The sequence below is a fragment of the Puntigrus tetrazona genome, chromosome 11, assembly GCF_018831695.1.
Source record: "Puntigrus tetrazona isolate hp1 chromosome 11, ASM1883169v1, whole genome shotgun sequence".
Classification (NCBI taxonomy): Eukaryota; Metazoa; Chordata; class Actinopteri; order Cypriniformes; family Cyprinidae; genus Puntigrus; species Puntigrus tetrazona.
The window spans coordinates 19,138,760-19,162,066 of NC_056709.1; the positions used below are offsets into that span (position 1 = coordinate 19,138,760).

At 38.0% G+C, this 23,307-nt stretch overlaps 1 protein-coding gene across 1 annotated transcript in view; it reads left to right on the forward strand.

Moving 5' to 3' along the window:
- Positions 1-23,307, forward strand: part of cdh4 (cadherin 4, type 1, R-cadherin (retinal)) — a 181,585-nt gene that overhangs the window by 154,669 nt on the left and 3,609 nt on the right. The window contains 8 exon segments of the mRNA XM_043251330.1: positions 37-209; positions 8,557-8,694; positions 17,064-17,249; positions 18,155-18,408; positions 20,661-20,803; positions 22,518-22,754; positions 22,947-23,108; positions 23,111-23,179. Coding sequence (XP_043107265.1) covers positions 37-209; positions 8,557-8,694; positions 17,064-17,249; positions 18,155-18,408; positions 20,661-20,803; positions 22,518-22,754; positions 22,947-23,108; positions 23,111-23,179 — 1,362 coding nt within the window.

Here is a 23,307-nt window from a genome sequence, read left to right on the forward strand (position 1 = left end):
GTTTTGATTCACGCTTGTTTACCTCTTCCTCTGCAGGCACTTCTGTAATGCAGGTAACGGCCTTTGACGCCGATGACAGCACCACGGCAAACGGGCTGGTGCACTATCGCATCCTGAGCCAGACACCACACATCCCCATTCCCAACATGTTTACTATTAATGGAGCCACTGGAGAGATCAGCACCATCGCTACAGGCATCGATAGAGAGGTCAGTCATGTCTCATACATGTAAAAGCAAGCGTGCTTCCGAGAAGCTGCTGCTGTCTGATTTTCTTTCAAAGAACTGTTGATAAGTGTGTAATGCATTTGGAATGTAATGGGTTTGAATGTATGAGCATGTGCACTTGCCTTTCTTTGAAGAGTGTTTTTCTCAACCTTCCTTTCAGTCTCCCATGCGTTGGAATATAATTAGTTCTTAGCTATGATGTGTCTGAGCATACTTGGTGTGGATGGTCCCTGGTTTCCTGTGAGCAACATTGTGAAGAGACATTTTTTCACTGTAAAAAACAGCGTTTTCAGAATCAACTTAATGATCAGCCTGTCCTTTGAGCTGTCTGTGACCTTTTCAAGTTGAAGAGCAGCTATCTGCCCTCCCAGAGCACCCCATCATAGCAGGACAACAGTCACAGCTTCAGTGGCTAGGATGCTTGAAATGCTGAGAAAAATCATGGCTGAACTTGAGAGATGTAGCTTTGTGGGTAAGGAGAAGTGTGTCCCAATTCATTATTTATTGAGATACTGTGGTAAAAGTATTTCTGATCATTGTGAAAAGACAACTAATATTACACACAAACCCATGCGCTATGAAAAAGTAGGTTGTTTTACAGGAGAGGTAGTAATAACATTGTTATTAATGTATTAAAATAATTTACATTTTATTTAAATGATCTAAATGAACATGCTAAAATGAACACAAAAAACGAAATAAAGTACAGTGGTATTTCTTTCTGTGTTTCCTCAATATTTATTGTTTTTAGTGAATAACACTTCTGGAGGCACAAAAAGAATTGTCAAATTAATGTGATACATGAAATTAATTAACCGCATTATTTAATTAGGTAAAAAGTAAACATGTTTGAAAACAAGCAATATAGCCATTTTACAGCAGAAATACGGAAATATCTTGGCATATCTTTGAATATTGTGTACTACAACGGGGGGCCTTTGATTCAAATATTTGAGAAGCGCTGCTTTAATGTTGTTTTGGACCCCATTGACTTTCATTATTTAGATAAAACAGTTCATCAAACAGTTTTGGAAGATGCTGCTGCTTTCGCAATCCTCAAAAAAAATGGCACCTGATTTTATTTCATGCTGAAATGAAGTATGAGTTTGATTCCCAGGGTAGTGTTTATTTCTCCTGCTCAGTGAAGGTGTGCAAATTGGGATTCAGCCTCTAAATGATTTCTTGGATTTTCCAGCTTGTCCTCTGTTGCACAACAGAGATATGTACATGCTCTGGAGTCTTGTTATACTTATTATTTCCTGCCCCACCTAGAATTAATTCAGCTAATCATTGGGGTCTTCTTAGTGTCTACTTTAGAATGCAGTTGACTTCATTTTTAATATATGCATGCACTCACATACCCACACAAATGAACTCTATGGGTCATGGGAACAGCTTTCCCATAACTCATCTGAGTCTCAGAGCCTGACCCTTCCCACCAGACGTGTTCCCCTCTTTAACCTCTTCATTAATCCCTCTCTCTATCGCTCAAGTCCCACTTTCTTGCACACACACATGCACACACTCTCTAACAAACACAAGCACACACACAGTTGTGTGCTCCTCCTTAACCTCCCTCTGCTCCACTAATGAGCGGGGTCATTCAGAGGTCCATTCAATTTATCCCAGAATGCTTAAGCGGACCTGCGGGGAAGTCTTTCAACTTCCCCTTTATCTCTCCATCCTACGTGATCCCTTGCTATCTCACCACAGATCCCAATCCCATTTTCATTAACATCATTTTAAAATAGGAATTAAACCATTTTTGGTTGTAGTAAGTGGAGACTGTTCTGCCTCTTCAGTATTAATTATGTGACAAATAGTCCTTTTGCTCAAGTGTAATTGATGATGATGGTGATGATATCAATTATTATTATTATTATCATCATCATTGTAACTGTAGCTATCATCAGGTACACTTTAGTATCAAAATTTGTTATATAAATAATAATGTTATTTAATAACAGAATAAGAATTGTAAGAATAATAAGATCACACTTAAAAATCACACTATAGCTCTGGATCTATTTGTCATGTTAATAATATTTTTTTATAATAATAGTAATAATAATGCTGATGATTTTAAACCATCAAAACTATTTGTTCTGAAAAAAATTATTATTAAATTACTGTTGGTGGCCTTTTTATTCAAATGAGCTACTTTGCAGTCATTGTAGTGATTTCTTATTTTTTTTCGGTTGCTTAGAGGGTTTTGGCGCTACAGTTCTGGTAGACTCGTCATCATTATTCCTTTGGCATCTTGTTTCACTTGGCACATAAAGTTCTCTACCCTTCATGCCACGTTAGATGACGCTAGCTGTCATCTCAGGATTTTCTATTTTCTCCTTGACAAGTTATCATAAGTCTATACCTGGAGCAGTGACTCCTGCTAATCCAATGACTAAGACAGACTGGCTGAGATGGTCTCTACAGGAGCATGAATGTGGGTCGTGGTACCTACTGCGGGCAGGTAATCTGTCCTCCTCTCAGGACCAGAGAGCGACCCTCATTAATCTAACGCAGTGATTGCACTCTCTTCCAATTAGAACTAGGACACGCGTATGTGTTTACAAAGCCACATCGCAAATGGAACATTTGGAAGATTTTCAATATCACATTCTCTGTCAGGCAAGATGTTGTTGGACGAGACTGAAAGGAATAGTTCACCCAAAAATCCCTCCCACCCTCATGTTGTTCCAAACCCGTATCACTTTCTGTCTTCTATGAAACACAAAAGGAGATGTTGAACAGTGTGTCCAGGCCTCTGTTTTCAATGGAGTGATAGTAGACAGTGGACAGTGCATTATGCCCCCCCCAACACACAAAAAAAAGTAAGAATATCTCATTTCAGTTTTCATTGAAAGGAGAAAGAATATAATACAGGGTGGAATATAGGTTTAGGTAAGTGACAATAGAGTATGGGTAAATATTAAAATATTAAGCAACACAACAGTTTTTAACATTGATAATAAGAACATATATGCTTCATTTGTTTCCAGATTAAACATAGTTTTTCCGTCATAATAGGAAACAGTTATTTGAAATTACAATTTCTAAATATTTCACAAATCACACAGTTTTCACAGTTTTTTTTTTATATAAAAGCTTGCAAGGCATCTTTCATAAACAAAATCTTTTTTGATGGTAGTTTAAAAAAATGTTCCTCGTGTTAATTTTTAAAGAGGTTATGCTGAGGTTTTTACAAACATTTCATGAGTCAAATTGGTGAAACTATGGTAGAAAACAGAAGTGGAAAAAATGGTTAAATGGACTGAGGCATTGCCGTTTAATCCACGTATTGTTTAGATCGAAGGGCTTATACGAATGCGCTCCTCCTGAACTCTGTGTTTTACCCAGCGGGGAACACATGGGAGATGGGCAGCTGTCTACACGCATATGCCCATCCTAACATTTGCCTCTCTGCATTTCCATCTGTCTCCTTCACATACACATTTTCTCATCAGGAGCATAATCCTCCCTCATCAGTACCTGTCGTCTAATTGGAATATTTATGCAGTAATTAGTGGGTTGAAGAAGCTTGGTGCAGTCGCTTGCATTGGTTGGAGTTCACATTCACTTTAATGTCACACACATCTGATCAGGTCTGAATACCAATTACCCTCTCACACCGAGACCCCATCACCTCTACACACCTCTTAACCTGCTCGCCATCACCTGTCTGATTACAGCAGCTAACAAGCAGGCCCTCTCCCCGTCTTTTTGCGCCGCATGGCTTTTACTGCAACTGTCATCTTGTCTTATGCACCTCGTGGCAAATATGTCCATCTTATGCACTTTACAACCAGCCTTCCCCATTTCTGTCATTTTATTTCTTCTCTTTTCCCTTTAATAGTACCGCATGAATCTATAACATCAGACAGGAATTAAATGAAATTGGATGTGTGTGTTTTTTACGAGTTTAGAAAAGACAGATTTCTGCGGAGAGAAGTTAAAATGAATAATTTATTCCCCCTCGTGTCATTTCAAACCATTATGACTTACTTTTTTCTGTGACCGCAAAAGGAGATACTTGGAAGAATGTTCACTTTTCTAATTTCGGCACTACTGCCTGCTTTGAGACATTTTTTGGGGGCACTTAATGCCGCAAATACCAGTAATTTTACAAAAGCAAACATTAGTAAATCACATTGCGTGATTCATTTTAATACTCTCCTCCTCATAAATTTTGCATCTGCAACTCCTGCAAATGCATATTAATAAGATCAGGTGCAAAAATTACTGTCTACAACTTTTTAGTGCTAATTCTTGACTGTGTGTCTTTAGTAAATCCTAACAGTACTGCTTTAATGCTAAAAGGCTGTTAGCGCTGACTGATACATTTTTTTTGCTTCACCAATAAGAAGCAAGTCTTTTATTTTGGCTGTACAAAGCTATCGTTCTCCATCTTCATTGTTTATGGTTTATGGTTTATGGTATCGGCCATTGACCACTCTTCTCCCTTCGATATCGGCATCACCCATTCTGATATCTATTTCGGTCCCCCACTAGAAAGAGCAGCTTGGACAATCTATTATAAACATCTCCTTTTGCGTTTTACAAAAGAAAGTCGGTCATAACTTTCAAAAGGCATGAGTTAATGATGACAGAATTTGAATTTATACATGAATGATCCCTTTAAATCCCATGGTGCTTTTCAACCAAATGTAGCATAAATGTTCATTTCATTTATCTTATTGATGTATCACAGTGTTTGGTCACGGATTTGAATCACATAAAATCAAAGCGCTTAAAAGTTCTGCAGTGGCGGTGCTGCGTCTTTGGTGTCTCTCTCTGTGTGTGTGTGTGTGTGTGTGTGTGTGTGTGTGTGTGTGTGTGTGTGTGTTAAAAGCCCTGCATGTCTGTTTGTGCAGCTCTGTGAATCTGTTCGAGCCAGATTGTCCAGGCTGTTGCTTTTCATTACCTGTCTCTTGTCTCTGCCAGAGGCCATGTGGTCTGTGCGCGTGAGTGTGTGTGCGCGCTTGCCTCATTGTGTCAGGTCTGGGTTAGAACGTGTCCACTCTGCTGCGCCTGATTAGGGAATCGATCGGTGTGAAGTACATGTGTGTGTGTCCCAGCCATTCCCAGATGATCCAAAGCTTCCTGCATGTGTGAGATGAGAATCATAACTTCTGGTTGCACTCTCTCCACTATCATGCGCTCCAACGTCACTTTCTCCCTCTCCTTCCCCTTATCGCCTCTCCTATTCCCGTGTGTCCCGGAGGAACGAGCGAGGTGTCTAGGAGAAGTGAGGTCAGGGCCTGTTGGGCTGTGAAATGCTCCTCATAACAGTTGACTCAAGCGTGTGAGAGTCTGTATGGGTGAAACTCGCCTCTTGCTGGATCTGCTCTCAAGTCGCCGAGATCCTTCCAGCTGTCCTGAGGTGTAATCGTTTTTCATTCTCTTCAGGACTGGAAATGTGTTTAAGCTCATCTCTTAGCGTCACGTTCTCCATCCCCTCAGCCGGCGCTGTATGAAAAGTGTGCGAGATTAATTACACACTGATTTGTTTCTCTTGTTCTCTGCAGAGCATAACCAGAGGAGACAGTATTGATATTTCATTATGGTGTTAATAAAGGTCAGCCGCTATTGAGTTCTCATTAATAGAGTCGAACTGGGCAATATTAACGAGAAGACGCAGGTTTTAATGACTCTCAGTGTGTGTCCGCAGTACTCTGCGGTTCTTTAAGTGCTTTAAAACTGTGAGCGCTCCTCTGAGGAGTCTCTGACCTGCCTCTTAAATACAGATACCTGAGGGAGAGCAAAATATGGATGAGTAGACAGAAAGATTGTGTAAGACCTGTCCAGTCAGTTAATTAACAAACAGTTTTTGAATGAAGGTTCCCACTAAGGAAACTGGTTTCAGACAGGCTTTCAGGCATCATAAGGTCACGTCCATTGAGCTAGAACAAATGCATGTGAGCTTTAGAGATAACCAAATGAATATTTATTGACTACAGTGCATGTTTCCCATTAGAGATGGAATGAGTTATAAATTAACTTACTTTGCAGTGTCCAACAACAGCTGAATATCAGAGAGTTGTCAACATTACAGATAGAGAAGGATACATGCAACCCTCAACATTTTTTAATAAACTGATGTTCAGCGAGGATGCATTAAAGGGATAGTTCACCCAAAAATTAAACATTTTGTCTGTAATTACTCACGCTCATGTCATTCCAAACCCATAAGGCCTTCATTCATCTTCGAAAAACAGATTAAGATATTTTTGATGAAATCTGAGAATCTGAGTAAGGGTATTATTATAATACAGTTGAACCACTGTCACATGGACTGTTTTCACTGTGACTTTACTAGTCTGGGTCTGGGAATGTTCTAGATGTATTGTTGTTTATGCAGGGTTGGAAAGCTCTCTGATTTCATCAAAAATATTTTAATTTGTTTTCCAAAGATTTGGAGCAGCTTTAGTGGAAGTAATTCATGACAGAATGTTCATTTTTGGGTAATCTTTCATTTTAAATTGATTGAAAGTGCTAATCAAGACATTTGTTACAAAAGATTTTTATTTTAAAGAAATGTTTGTTTTGAACTTTCTGTTCATCAGAGAAAAAATATACTATAGGTTATACAAAAATATTAAGCAACTGTTTAACTGAGAAATTTTAAGCATTGATGATAATAAAAAAAAATGTTTGTAAAGTTCCAAATCAACATATTATTTCTAATTCGTTACTGATGGACATTCACAGTAAAGATACATTTTTAAAATGCAATACATTATTTCACAATATTTCTGTATTTAGTGTATTTATGTTCTGATAAAAAAGTACTATAAATATAATATATAATACACACACTGTGGAATTTTTTTCTTGTGAAGAATAAACACATATGAATTTGGCTTTAAAAGGCAAGATGATTATGCTGCCTACATACAGTAGTCAGTCTTGAGCCAGAGAGGCATTTCTCATGTTTAGTTATGGTTTGAAATTGATGTCCCATGGTCAGTCATCTGCTAAATCAAAAAAAGCCATCAAAGTAAAACCATCAAGATCTCCAGCAAGCTCTTGCGAGGGTATTCGTTGCTTCCCAGTCAACCACCTCCCTCCAAGACACCCGTCCCCAGACCGGTCTCAGTGGAACGCTGACTTGTCCTTGACTCCCCCCACTTCCTGTCTGCAACAACAGAAGGCTTTCGGCCAACCGGATTAATACGGCTGGAGCTGAAAGAGGCAGAGGAGAGGCTTTGGCTCAGTCTCAGCTCTCTGTCTCCTCCCAGTGTGGACTAACTGGAGTCAGATTCACCCGAGCATGGACGGGGGCACAGTTTCAGATCTGTGCCCAAAGGAACGTTGGCCATGCAACAACAAACACTTTCGATGTGTGTGTGCGCACATGTTTCTATCCATCTGTTGCCCTCGCAACCTCTGCTTTTCATCCGTGGTTACAAACAGGCTGGTTCATGTCCGTTGATGAAGAGTTGTTTTTGCACACTGATTATCTGCGTGTGTATGCGTGTGGGTGTGTGTCTTTCCATAAATAGTGAGCGACAAAGTATCAAAGCAAAACAAAGCTTACTGTAGCCTCTTGTCCTAATTAACAGAAAAGCCTGCATGCAAGCAGACAGACAGACATATCCGCAGACAAACACAAAGAGCCGCCATTTCCCAAATATACACTGTCTCAAAGTCTTTGTAAGACAGCTTTGTTCAGGCTTAGATGCGAAACTTCTGGACCGCTCGGCTGTTCCATCACAGAAAATAGATAAAAAGGTTTGTAGTCATACTTTAGGGACGACACTAACTTTTGGTACTAATGGTAATACCATGGTACTTGGGAGCAGTGTTGTTATTGTTAACTGAAACTAAGACTATTCAAATTTGTTTTTGTTTGTTAAAACAATGCTGAAATAAAGAAAAAAAAATAAATGTCAGATATAATAATAAAAGAAAAGACGAAAAAAGGGCATGACAAAGTTACTAAAACTAAAATTAAATCTGAAAAAATGTACACTCAAATTGGTCCATTAGCAGAATAACAAAACACACACAAAATACTAAAGAGTACAATACAATAAAGACAGTGTATATATTAGACTGTATGATATTATTTTTATATAACATATATCATTCAGTAACAATTTTTTATCTACCATATGATATCATTTCTATACAGTCATTCCCAGTAATAAAGTTAAATATAACACATATTTTGCGACAGGAAGGAGAAAAGAAAAGGAAAAAAACATCATTAACATTTTTTTTTATTGTTTTAATTCTAAAACTGTATAAAAATAAATCCTAATTCACTAAGTCCTTATTTACATGTGTGATATGTTGATTAAACTGAACATGTTCTGTTGTTTTTCAGAAAGTGTCTCAGTACAGCATCATAGTCCAGGCCACCGATATGGAGGGCAGCCTAAACTTCGGCCTTTCCAACACCGCCACGGCTCTCATTAGCATCACTGACATCAACGATAACCCTCCGGAGCTGGACTCTAAAACAGTGAGTACCTTACAGAGCGCATTTACAGTACATATCATATAATGTGTTCCGGTATGCACAGTTTAACATTTAACACATCATAGTCATGTGCTACAAGCACAAAAACTGCAATTAACTGCATTTGTACCAAAAAGTTTCTTTTAATTGTTTTTTTATGTAGTTGTATAGGGTAAACAAATAATTGATTGCATAAATAATTGCAAACATTTTTAGATTACAAGTTGTCTGAAATGTTATGTTTAAATATGCATGGGTGTTATGGGTGAGGTGGTATCTCATTTAATATGCACTCATTTGCATGCATTTCAGAACAGAAATCTGAACACTAGATAAAGTCAGATTCGAGATTCTTTTTTCTGTTTGTTGACAGATTTTACAGAAGGGATTTTGGATATCTTTTATCGCTCCAAAAAATCTGGAAGCATATCTGAAACAAAATGAAATGCTTAACAGCAAAAAGAATTTTCACCAGGTTACTAGGAATTTAATTTTGTTAAAAGAAAACATATATATATATATATATATATATATATATATATATATATATATATATATATATATATAGCTTTATATATAGATAGAACAGAAATAAAGTAGGAAAATTTGTTGCAAGTTCTGCTGAAGTTCTGCACATTTTGGGAAACAGCCATTAAAGCAATGTACATCAATGAAATGAACACTTAAAGTGTTTTTTGCATATTTTTTCCCCACTGGCCTGAAACTTTTATGAAAAGCCAAAGAGCTTTTAACCTGAAATCTCCAAATTTACCAATGCCTAAAAAACAACATTTCTATTTGTATACTTTATAAGAGTATTATTCTGCTTAACGTCAAATGTTATATAACACATTGCAATTGGATGCCAGATCTCAATTTGTATGGCACTGATAGTTGCTGCTCATGTAGAGCATTCCAGATCAGTCAGTCATGAGGTGCCATGACGGTTAGGACACTGCCTAGTAAGATTAGGTTTTGGAATAGAGCTGTAGTCTGCCTGTTTGGACGTATCCACTCCTCATTATCCCGATTTCTGAATTCGAACAGTGTCTTGATACTCATTTAATTCACACAATACTGTCTGACAGCTGGAGGAACTACTGGAGCTGTGAAACAAAGAGAGGTTCACTAAGAGCAATGAATTCTGGGAGGTGATGAGGGAAGAGATAGAGTGAAATGGAGGGTGTAGGGAATGAGAGAGATGTGTGATCAGGTGTGCTATCTTTCTCTCTCTCTCTCTCTCTCTCTCTCTCTCTCTCTCTCTCCTGTCCTAGTGCCAGTTCTGCCCCTTCGGTGACTGTAGTTTCTCTTCAGGCATCTGGCTTCAATCTCCTCTCATCCACTCTTTTTTTTCTCCTTTTTCCTTCTGTACATCCTCCATCTCCTGTTTTCTTTATCTCTGTATCTCTACACCTCTCTTCCCACATTTACCAGTGTTTGTTTCTGTCAGCCTTCATCTCTCTCTCCTTCCTTCTTCGCTTAACCATTTATCTCCTTCCCTCGATCCTTCTTTCTGGCTCTCGGTATCTATCTCTCTCTCCGTTTCCATTTATTTCCTGCTATCTGCCATCCCTCTTTTATCGCTCTCTCGCAGCGCTCATCTCTGGTGCCCTTGCGTTCTCCCTCTCATTAAGTAATATCCCCGGGCCTCTGCCATGCCGTCTGATGCTGAAGCATTCTGAATTATTTTGCACATTTTTTTTCTACCTGTAATATTTATTTGAAGGCCAAACGATAGTTAGTGAATCAGTATGACATCTATCATCTGGCATCAGACGGTCTTGCTCTTCATTTTAATTGGTGTCATTTTATTCTCAAATGTTGCTTTTGAGGACTAGATGCTTGTGGACAGTGTTTGGATGCTGTTATTGGAGGGTTTGAGATGCGATGAGCTGACAGGGGTATAGACGGCCATAGTGGAGCCTGAATGGTGTACAGCAGGGTTCCTCCACGGGCTGGAGGGAAAAATGTTTGGCCCACGCTAATTTCAAAAGATGTGGCATGAAAATTAAAAACGCAGCATCAGAAAGTCAAATTTACTTAAATCGTGTGTACACTAGACAGGAACGGCGCGATGCAAGAAAATACAATAGAAAAACACCGTTGTCTCTTAACTAGTTACTTTATTAGCATGCATATATAACATATACAACAATATTAGCAATTTATTAGAAGTGACCTTATTCTACATTCCTAATCCTACCCAATACCTAAACTTAACAACTACCTGACTATTAATGAGCAGCAAATGTGGAACTTATTGAGGGAAATGTCATAGTTAATAGTGAATACGGCGCAAATATGGTATGCTGACTTGTTCTATTTATAGTCTAACATACTCACACAAAGTTCAAATGTTTTGCAATGCCTTGTCAAGAAAAAGGCATTAATATGTGCTTTAAATGGCTAATATTCCAGTAATGTGCATGCTTATAAGGAACTAATAGGTGTCACCGTAAAATAAAATGTTCTCAAAATATATTGTTGCTTTCACTATAGCTATAAACCTTACACAAAAAAAATATTCAAACTGACTTTTAACATTAAATAAAGCACATCATCATTCGAGATTATCATTCATATTATGCGTATTGTTCCTGTTCCTCCGATGTCACAGAAAATAAAAACTATTAAAACTAAAATAAAAAAACGAATTGAGGAACCTGGTTTACAGGAGCAAGTTCAAATGTTCTTCTTTGAATCATAAGCCACTGCCCCCAGCTTGAGCCTCAGCTGATGAAGCTCAGAGGTATGTTTACTCCGTGAATTTTACAAGCACAAATGAAGGAAAATTAATCGGAAGTCCATGCAATTGTATGTGAAAATACATACAACTTTTATTTCTTTTCTGATGTAATAAATTTGCTTGGTGGCTCATCAGGTACTGTTTTGTACTCGGGTACGAGCTCTGTGAAACGCAAACCATGATAAGAGTGCTCAAAGACGTAATAAATTTCAGTCTTGTGACAAACGCAGACTTAATAAATTTGCTTATAGCTACAGTGAAAACACCTATAGTTCCTTATTAGCATGCATATTACTAGAATATTAGCCATTTAGAAGTCAGCTGCAAGCATTGTTGCTTTAGTAAGTAAATTTAGTAAATCTCACATTTATTTTTGTTAACACTATTGGTAAGGTTTAGGAGATGGTTTAAGTTATGTTATTTTCAGCAAATGCGGGATTAACCTTACAGGTTCATTCACAAGACGTATAATTTCCAAACTGCCACGATACATACAACAGGCAATGTAAAAAAATTTTGCCAGATTCGTGTTTAATGTTTCAAATTGAACTGAATGCACATTAAGCACCACGTAATGCCATTTTACTTTGAAACTGTTGTGAAAAGAAAGGTCCCAACATATTTCAACACGTATTTCTATTGAGTTTGGGTTGGAACAATTTCTAAAATCTTAATTTTCATTGAATGGTCAAGGGATGACAGAATATTAAAAATATCTTCAATTGTGTTCTAAAGATGGAGGGGGGAAAAAAACTCTTAATGGTTTGAAATGACGGGTGAAAGGTGAGTACTGTGACAATTTTTATTTTTGGGTAAACTGCTCTTTAAGTGCAAGCAGAAGATCAAAACTTGTTTGATTGACAGTTATTTTTAGAGGGAAAAGGATAATACTAACATAAACTTTAAAGTTGTTTAATGAGTATTCACAGCGAACAGCTTCTGATAGCTGCTGCAGCTGCTGTTATCATCAAACGTGAAGAGAGATCACACAATCACAGATTTTTAAGGGTGCTGACAGCTCAGTTAATCGCAGATTTAAAATAGGGACTATCAACGCTTGCAGTCCAGACTAAAATGGAGAGTTGGGAGGGAGGGACCTCCATCCATCTTTTCTGTGGCACCTCCCCTACGTAATACACACTAAGAATCTCTCATCCATGCGTTAGACAGTTTCTCTTTCTGAATGAACAGTGAGGGCAAATTGAAAGCAAGACTAAAATCAAATGAACTCATTGCTCATCCACCCACTTGATTACTCTTGATACTTTCTGAAATTGTCAAGTTTCGAAAAAAAAAAATTCCCCCCATGCAGGCTTGAGCGCTCTGGCGCACACGTCCTTGTCCATCGCAACTTCCGTAATTATACAGTGCAGCAGAAGAACAACTCCAGCGTTTGGATTGTCTTGTCTTAGCTCAATGCGTATGACAGGTCCTAACAGAGCAAGTTAACCCAGATGACACCAGCAATTAAGTCCCACACTCGGCACATGCTCTCGCTCCCAATAACAAACACTCGTGTCACATATCACTGAGCCGAGAGAAAATTACCCACAACTGGTTTACGGCAGGCTTGCACGACCTGACACTTGCGAGAGGTTTGTTGGTTCAGTCAGCGGTTTGTGAAAGACTTGCTGAATCTGTTTTTTGGAAATAGTAGGCCTACACTAAGAAGAACGAGAACGAGTAAAAATATCAAACACCTTGACGGTGGAGCGCAGGCAGCAAATTTGTTTTGTTTTCAAGCAAGTATGAAATTCTTTACCATGTGCGCTGCTACTTAAACGCAGACAAACATTTCATTAAAGTAAAGCTTTAAAGCTGAGATTATGAACGTCGGAATCAACTTCTCATCGACGCTTTATGGCTTTAGGCCGTGGAATCGGGCTTGCGCTTCTTCCAAATGCGGGCTTGTGACAAACGCAGATGCAGACTGAAGCACATACATACCATCTTTCGAGCAGAATTCATGAGTTATGTGCTAGAACTAATTTGTTTTGTTTTTCATCCATCCTATCTCTCACTCTCTCTCGCTCTCTCATTCACCCACACAGACTGAGTCGGAGCAGGGTAGAAGTGTTCTGTGATTATTTGCATTTGACAGAGGCATGAAGCAGTATACATCTTGCCGTAGGAGACCCTCAGAAACGTAAGCAAGCTAATTAAGCGAAATTGCTTGAGGGGGTGTAAACCTAGCAGATATATCGCTTCCAATTTGAAGACAGCCGTATGTTTTATTCATGTAAAAACTGCATGAATATGGAAAGAGCCGTCGCTTCTGCAGAGTAAAGCAAAATAGTACTGAGTTTTAAAGATATAACTGATCACTCTCTGTTTTGAAGCGCCATGATGACTGTAATAGCAATTATAAATATGATGAAGATGATGGTGGTGTTTTAGAAGAAGATGATGAACACAGTGGACCTGAGTGTTTGTCGCTATAGGGAAAGAGCCACTGGCTACCACAGGCTTTAATGTCAATGCGAGGCATTAATGTTTATGTGCTGCAATGGTATGGATCTGTTTTCTTTAGAATGCCATAAATTTACGTCTCTGTAGTCGTGTATTTCATTTTGACTCAGTGTAGAGATTTTTACTTCTTTCCAGTCTAGTCTAGTACTTTTATATACTCTACTAAATCTCTCACCACAGAATCTAGTTCTGTTTGTTTATCGCAGTTTTTGTTTTTTTGTTTTTTTTTACAGAAGCCCAAGAATCATTTATAAGCATCAACATTTGTGATATTATTGAGATTAGGTATAGTCACTCAACAAGTATATCAGAAATACATTGATTTAGTGTTGTTTTACTACTGTAAATCAGAATAACTTTTTAAACCGAAAGAAAGTACAACTCAGCGAAATGTGCTTTAAGGCTTCTGTGATTATTTATTTAAGTATAAATGAAAAAAAAATCAACAAACCAAAGAAACTTTGTGTTTTATATAGTTTATTCTTTATTTATTTCAGCTTAGACTGATCTGTTTACAAAAATTCAAATGTAATCTGACTGATGTGAGATTTTAAAAAAAAATTATAATATTGGGCAACACTCTCAGCCTGTCATTAAATATAAATGGTGTTACTAGTAATGAATATCTTTAGCTCCTCCAACTGACTTGAATGGAAATGTACTGAATATTGATGAAAGACATAAATCCATTATTCCTCTAATTAATTCATTGCTGTCACAGATAATTTCTATCTTTAAGTACAATCAAACCAGCACATCTAGTATGGTGCCTATGAGATACTCACGTTTTTTTAGTGAGTTATTTCTTTGCACATATTTGGGGAAAACGTGGTTCAAATTGTGCCCTTGGTTACGAAACACCAAGGGAAATGAAGAAAAATTAATTTTCTTTGTCTATCCTCTGAATTTCTTCCCACTTCCCCCTGCAATAATGCACTAATCTTAAACAAGTATCTCTTTCCTTCCCTCTTCTTTTTGACAGCACACACACATGTACCATGCCTTGACACACATACACGCACTTTCAAAATCTTATTGAACTAGCCTCCAGAGATTTTTTTTCATCAGACTAGAAGCAGTAGCCTATATAGAAAGCATACTCTGATTTTGCACAGATCAATCAGTCACTCAATCATGTCTTCTACTGTCCTGTCCTCTACTGGTCTCTTGCACCCCGTCCTGGAAGGGACACAGCACATTTGTTTGATCTCAACAGAGTGTTTTTCTGCTTATCAGTAAATGCAGCTGTGCATCCCAGACAGCGTGCAGCCGGAGAGATGGGACGGCCCTGTGATGTTTTCATCACTACAGCCAGTAGATATTACTGTCTCTCTATCATTCTCTCCTTTTGACGATTTCAACCAATAAACCATGAAAATAAACCTTCATTTATTCTATTTTAAGTATCTCAAGTATTTATGTAAGCGTCTTTGCCAGTATTGGGTAGTTGCTAAGTAAATGTAGCTCCGATAATAATGACATTTTTTTATTTATTTATTTTACTACTAATAGAAAAAGTTGCTAGAAAAAGCTACTTCTTTCCAGTGGGTGAGACTGCAACCAAAAATATCAAAGCTATAGTATGCATAGTTGCATTGAGTATACATTTATTGTATATAATGCAGGCGACTTACATAGTTTCGTTTTTTAGTAGCTTGAAAACTTCTTTTTCAAGTAGCTAAATACTTTAAGGATAGCCATTGTAAATAGTTATTTTAAGTACTCTAACTGAAATTATCCGTGGTTGATTTTTGTAAGGGTTGTTAGCATGTTTACAGCTTTTAACATTGCTAAATTTTAGTTACTTTTAGAACAGCTTGTTAGGCCTTATTAGTTAATATCTTGTACACTACTCAAGTCACTAACTTGAGTAGTGTACAGGATATTAAGTAACTAACTGCTTTAAAAATAGCAAATTAGTTCGTATTAGTATAATAGCTGTTGTTAGTAGCTTGTAGTGTAGCTAGTGACTTTTTAGAGTAGCAAGAAGCTTAACTGTAGTGAAAGTACTTTAAATAAGGAGTAGCTTTATTCTTAAGAAGCTACATTTAAAAGCAAATAGTCTCCACTGCAGCACAGGTCTCTGCTGAAGATGTAGTAGTGTGTATTTGGCTGTAGTCTCTGCTGCATGGTGATGCCATTACTGTAAACAGCATCTGGCGGACACACTTCATAACCCCTTTAAACAGCAGATTACTGAGCTGTAATGAGCTTGTGTTTGTGTGCTACAGCTTGCCGCACATTTGCACCTTGGGCTGTGGGTATTGCTAGTAGAGTGTGATATTCCTTCAAGAGCCATGTGTAACAAATGAGATCCAAAACTTACCCCTAACACTGTCTGTTATGCTAACTTGAACTATTGTGGTACTCAGAAGCCATCCCAAAAAGCTGACGAGTCCAAGAACAAAGCCCTCAAGGAACTGTCTGGTAATAACCCATGAACCATTACCACTGAGCCTTGAGCAGGACACTGAACTCTAGGTTCCTTCAAGTTAATTTTCCCTGTAATAGATTGGCCTTAATTATTCCCAAGTATTTACTATCCTAATATGTATGAATTCCATTGCAAAAAACACACCAGAAATGTTCAAACATTAATGACATTTGGGGCCAGACTCGCTAACAGCTTGAGTTAGCGCAAACCGTCTTTTGGCTTTAAAACAGTACTGTCAGGATTTACTAATGGCACGCACAAAAGGACACAGTAATTACTGAATTACTGTTACTGAATATGTATTTTTATAGAGGTTTTCCTTTCAGACACAAACTATATAGGAGGAAAGTATTAAAACGAATCACACAATGTTTTCGCTCATCAAATTTGTGTGTTTGCACCACTATTTAACAACCAAAAAACCATGTATTAAAGCAAGTGGTGGATTGTGTGGTGAATGTCGTCATTATGGAAATTATCCGGCTGCATCCTTTCCCATTGGTAATGCTAATACTAATTTGCCGTTTAGTAAATCTGGCCCTAGACCTTCGCATTTCTACTGATCGAATCAGCTGGTCCCAGTGCACTTTTATAGTGAGTGTTTGCATTTTTTGTGCATTTTCAGAGTCAAAAAATATGTTTGGACATTGCAAGTTGACTGCTTCTGTTTGTCTTATAAGAATTTTAGCGTCTCATTTTATTTGTGTCTTCTCTTGCTCTCAGTTCCTAGGAGAGGTCCCAGAGAATGCTGTGGGTGTGGTGGTGGCCAATTTGACAGTAAGAGACAAGGACCAGCCTCATACACCAAATTGGAACGCCGTCTATAGGATTACAGGAGGAGATGCGATGGGCCATTTCGCTATACGCACTGATGAGGTCACCAATGACGGCAAGGTCATAGTGGTTAAGGTGGGTGTATCAAGTTAACCTATTATCAGGCATTATACATGGTTCTCAGACTGATGATCTTTTGGTTTTTAACTCTGCATTTTTAACATTCAACTCTCTCATCCACAAAGCATGTCCTCTGTCTACAGACATGGATCAGCTTTACCTGGAATTAGCTTTAGAAAGGCTTCATTTCCACTTAGAAATTGAGAAATCTGAAAACCTTTCCTCAGCATATCTCAGCACTACCCCAATAAAATACCTTTTGAATTTAACAAATGCTAAATAGTAATACTTTAAACTGCTAAAAAACATTGCAACCCAACACAGGTAAATAGTTTACAGATAAATTAAAATAAATACATGAAAAATCTACGATGTGTTATCTTTTATCTTTCCCCCCAGTTTTGCAGCCCTATTGTAATTTTTAAGTGTGGTGGTGGTGTTACTTCATGTGTATGCATATGCTTTGTGCACTTTGTTTGGCCATTTGCATGGTGAGTGTGAGAGAGTGTGATAGAAGCCTTCGGCAAAAATGTATTTCAGTCTTTTCGGAAGTGTTGCACAGCTTTCACGGTCACATGCGGTTCGGCACACCACATCTCTACCCACGGAACAGCTGATCCTCTCACGCTCATCTCCTCGTCAGCTCCCCTTAACCTTTACTCTAGGGTTCAGTTCATCTGCTAACTCAAACTGAACTCACTTTCTGTTCCTCTTCTAACACTTTTGGAGTTTCATTCAGCCTGACAGTGAAGAGTTAGTTTAATGTCTTTCATTACGGTGGGTTTTGCTGTTTCATTGAATGGCTTCACTGAATCGAAAAAGTTCATGTTACCAGATCTAAAGTCACCTTCCTGTTATCAGAGCACAATCAAGTTCTTTCAAATCTGATGGACCTTTCATGTTTGTGTGCATACGTGTAGCCGGTGGACTATGAGAGGAACGATGCCTTCACGCTGATGGTGGTGGTCACCAACCAAGCTCACCTGGCCAGCGGGATCCCCTCCTCGCCGTCCTCATCTGCTGCTGTTTCCATCAAAGTACTGGATGTCAACGAGGCCCCTGTCTTCCCGTCCAACCCTAAAATCATCCGTTTTGAAGAGGGAGTGCCTGCTGACACCACCCTCGCTACTTTTGCTGCACTGGATCCAGACCGCTTCATCCAGCAGACTATCAGGTAGAGAGGAATGACAGCAGGTGCTTTTGTCTGTCTGTTTGAAACTCGGGATGTCAATCTTTTTGAGTGACCGTCAGTGTCAATCATTTATGTTCTTACTCACTCAAACACACACACACAGGTTAGTGACAAAGTGTGCCTACAATGATAAAAAGGAAAAATAATAAATAAAAATGTAAGTTTCCTTCAACGATGACAGGGTATAATTCATATTTGCAAAATATTCAAGTTGCTTTTATACATGTTTTTTTAAATTACACACATAAAGTATAAAAAAAAAAAAAAAAAAAAAAATATATATATATATATATATATATATATATATATATATATATATATATATATATGTAATGTAATGGTATTTAAAAAAACAACTTTAATATTTTGCAAATACTAATAAAAATCTTTGGAGAACTTATATTTTTATTTTTACTTTTTCCATCATTGTAGACACACTTTGTCACTGTATATATATATATATATTCAGTCAAAAAGATATCCTAATCTCTGCTTAAAAACAAACATTTTTTTAATCTTTTTCTTTTTGTTTTCATAATAAAGACTTTTGGAGTCAGGAGTCCACTATGTTAAATAAGTTCCTGTTATGTTTTTCTGTGATTTGTTACACCACCACACAGAGTAAAACATTAATAGTGTTTTAGTAATAATAACAATAAAATTTAATAATGTTATTATTACCACTATTATTATTATTATTATTATTATTATTTAGTAAATGTATTTTTATTAATGCCTTTTTGCTAACTTATTTAGTAAAAAAAAAATCTGTGACATTATCAACCTACATACTATCTAACTACATATACATGCAATTATTCACCACATTTGCGTTAAAGAGAAATATGTGTCATAACAACAATACTGTTAATTAAATGCTTTTAAGTAGTTTCAGTCTTACTGCTCGATTGAGTCAGCAATTGCTATTGTTCATTTACATAAAGTGCTCATTAGCTGAGTGACACACATGAATAGCAAATCAAGATGTCCACCACATAAAGTCTAGTATATTCTACCCACTCTTCTAGCTTTTAAATTTTTCTGCTGAATCATGCTTGAGTTTTAAAATTCCCATAAATCCATGAGGGCTTTATTTGACTAGTGAGTTTAAGAGCCATTTTTATAGAAACCAGGCTTAAAACAAATCCATCACTCCCGGCTGCAGGTCAGCCCCTGGCTTTGTAAGCGAACGTCAGAAGTACATGCAATTTCCATACTGCGCTGTATGTCAAGTGATGTAGCATGTATCGTTCGCACCATTAGCACCCCGGGAGCAGCTAAATGCTTTTAATTGACTCTCTCCTGTTCTAGTCCCTTGGTTGTGCCTGGGTTGCCAAGCAACTGGGTGAAAGGTCGTCGAGTAATGAGCCGAACCGTTCCCCACACTGCTGCTTCTATTGTGTCTCTCTCTCTCTCTATCAGTCGTTCACGCTTGATCTCTCTTGATTTCTTTTTTTTCATGACTCAGAAGTGTGCGGGCAACATGCCAGCTTGAAGTATCGATCCAAAGTTTGCCTCCCTGCACGTTCACTCACACACTTGGGGGACCTTCACTAGACTTGCTCCATAGATCACTGTGTGCGAGGAACGGGCCGATCAATACGGTCCACACTGTGGCGCTCTCGCTCTCCAAATCTATTACTGTTATAGGCTCAAATAAGTCACAGGAAAGTGCCTTGCAAACAAAAGATGCTGACAAACAAACAAAACAAACAAAAAGATGCAGCACAAGCTTGATTATTAGCAATATAGAAATTATTTGCGCTTATAATCGAATCGACGCAGTGGCATTCTTACCAACTTTTGAGACCTGGTCTGGCAGATAAATAGGCTGTAACTGTTTTTAAGTTGAGTGTTGTGGATTAATAGCGCAGAAGCCTGATACATTACCCAATAATATATAGAAGAAAGATTGCGTGTCACATCTGTGATTTGATTGAGTGTAAATGTTTCCACATTTCTCTGTACAGATCCATTGATCAGAACAGAGCCCATGCTGTGACTGAATGAGGGACATATCTTAATAATCCACACGCTATATCCTCATAACAGACTAAATATGATTTTAACGGCATTTAAATGGATTGATGATCTCAAAGTTCTACATTATTACCCTCAGCCATACTGTTACAGCATAAATTATGATTGAACGTTGAGCTCTATGGCCTCGTCTTGCGGATGCTTATGGATTTTTATTCGGAGTAATCTGATGAACAAATGCTTTTGGCCTTCAGGTACTCCAAACTGTCAGATCCAGCCAACTGGCTGAAAATCAACAGGACCAATGGAAGGATTACCACCACGGCGGTGCTGGACCGTGAATCACCGTATATGAAGAAAAACGTGTATGAAGCGACCTTTTTGGCGGTGGATAATGGTGAGAATGGATAGGGGGGGAGGTGAAAAGTTTGTGCAAAATCAACACTTTGAATGTCGATGCTGTGTATGGGGGGGGGGATGGATTTTAACGACTGGGTAGGTCAGTTTGGAGAGAGCTTGGTGAACTTAATTTGTCCCACAGAGCCAAAAAGCTGTTCACAGCCTATCGATTCATAACCTATCAGCACTGGGCCGTTTTTCAAATCTGAATGGATTTCATTCTCATGCTCTATTTAACCAAGAAGGTGTTCCAGCAAAGCTGCTGTCCAATCGCAGTTGATTTGCCTGTCCATTTTTACACAAACTTTTCCAAATAGACAGGCTAATTGCTTACCACCATCAGAAAAAGGGGGAGGTGGTATGAATAAGAATGAATGCTTATCCTCGGTACAAGCGAACGCATATTAATGTAGTCTAAGCTTAGTTTTGCTCATGGGTTTTGAGTATGAGGGACCGATAAATGTGTATTTTTTTTTTTTTAAATATGCTTATTTACAGGAATTGTTTAACAAATCAGTTCACTAAAATAAACTGGAGAATCAAATGCTGCATATGAGATGGATCACTGAAAAAACTTACTAGAATGAATTTTCAAAAGGCGCATCTGAGGAAGATGATCATTTATGGCAAAGTGATTTATTAAGATGACTCAGACTTGCTAAATATAAAAATTAAGGTTGTTAAGGACAAACCTGTTTTCTGCAATAAATCCAACTATCCAATTCTACGTAAGTAAAAAAATATATAAATAAATACGATAAATCTGAATTCAACTTTCCAACAATATAATACATATGATCATCTAAAGAGAATCCGTTTAAATGGATTTTGCAAATCTGCATTTGACCAGACCAGTTCAGACAAATTGATTTGACAAAATTTTATTATAAAAAAAAAAAAGTGGGCAGTTTGGTACAAACTGATTCACTAAAATGAATTAACGTGTTTGGTTATAAGCACATTTGATTATAGATTAGATTATCAACCAAAAAAATTCATATTACTGTTTATTGCATGTTTATTTTTAGTCAGACTCTTCACAATGTAGCAGCTGAAATTGCTTAACATAGGGTATTGCTTTACAAGCTCAGAAAACTTCAGGGGAGGTTGGTATGATTAGGATATTGACCAATCCATCTGCCTGTCTTGGTATTTTTTTCCCAGAAGTTTTCAAAGGTGTCCGTAGTGGCAGGCCTTGTCAGGACAAAGGCATATTGACCTAAATCAATACATCTTTAGGGACAGGCGTTTCGTCTAGCAGTTGATACAAATGTCCTGGGTTGACGGGTTGTATTTTAGACTCATATCGGACCTTCTAATAACAGAATTTGACAGAATCAATCTTTATAATATCTAGCCTGTTACTCAGTCAGAGCTTTGGGAATGATACCGTGCCGTGTTTTCCACAAATGCCTCTCGTCTGTGATGGCAGATTGTGTTTTGAAAGCGAGTAGGTATATATCTGACCTCTGTTTTTGTCTTTGATTCACACACAGCCTTAGGGAGCAGATGTGTCTGTTTCTTCAGGCAAAGTTATTACACATATCTCTCCTCTGGGAGAGCCCAGCTCCATTAAAGGGAAAACAGCTGTGTGAAATATTTATGTGCAGTTATCATTTCTTCTATCTGACACGACTGAGAGTTTTCAGGACAAATACATAAACTTTACGACCATAACCCCTGACTATCGTTATCCTCTTTTTGTCTCTTAGGTTCCCCTCCTGCCACAGGAACTGGCACTCTCCAGATTTATTTGATAGATGTGAACGACAACGTGCCTGTATTAGTTCCTCAAGAGGCTCTGGTCTGCGAGAGGTCACGGCACGGGTATCCAGTCAACATCACAGCCTCGGATTTAGATTCAGAGCCCAACGCCGGCCCGTATGTCTTTGAGCTGCCCTCTTACCCCTCTTCTGCCCGCCGTAACTGGACCATTTCACGCCTGAATGGTTAGACTTGGATTTTGCTTATTACAAATTCAAAGCTTTTACCATTTCAACAGGTAAATTCAGTTAATGCCAGTTAAAACGGTTTCCTTCAGGATAATACATTTATAGTATATAGAAAAAAGGGATGCCGTTAACATGTAAATATAGTTTCCAAATATTTCATTTTGGATTTTATTTTCTATCTCTTTCTAGGTAATTATGCCCAGCTGAAACTCCGGATCCCATACCTGGAGGCGGGCATGTACAGAGTTCCCATCTTAGTTTCCGACTCGGGAAACCCTCCGCTGTCCAACACCTCTGTCTTGAAGGTGAAGGTGTGTCCCTGTGATGAAAACGGAGACTGTACTGTGATCGGGCAGTGACTGTGGCCGGGCTGGGGACAGGAGCCATCATCACCATCCTCATCTGTATCATTATACTGCTCAGTAAGTGATGGATGGATTAGCCTGCAGATTGATGGTTTGATTTATAAATGAATAGCTGATTAAATCAGAGAATGCAACAAAATCACATCTCCACAACATCAGAAAATTGTGATTAATAACCTTTCAAC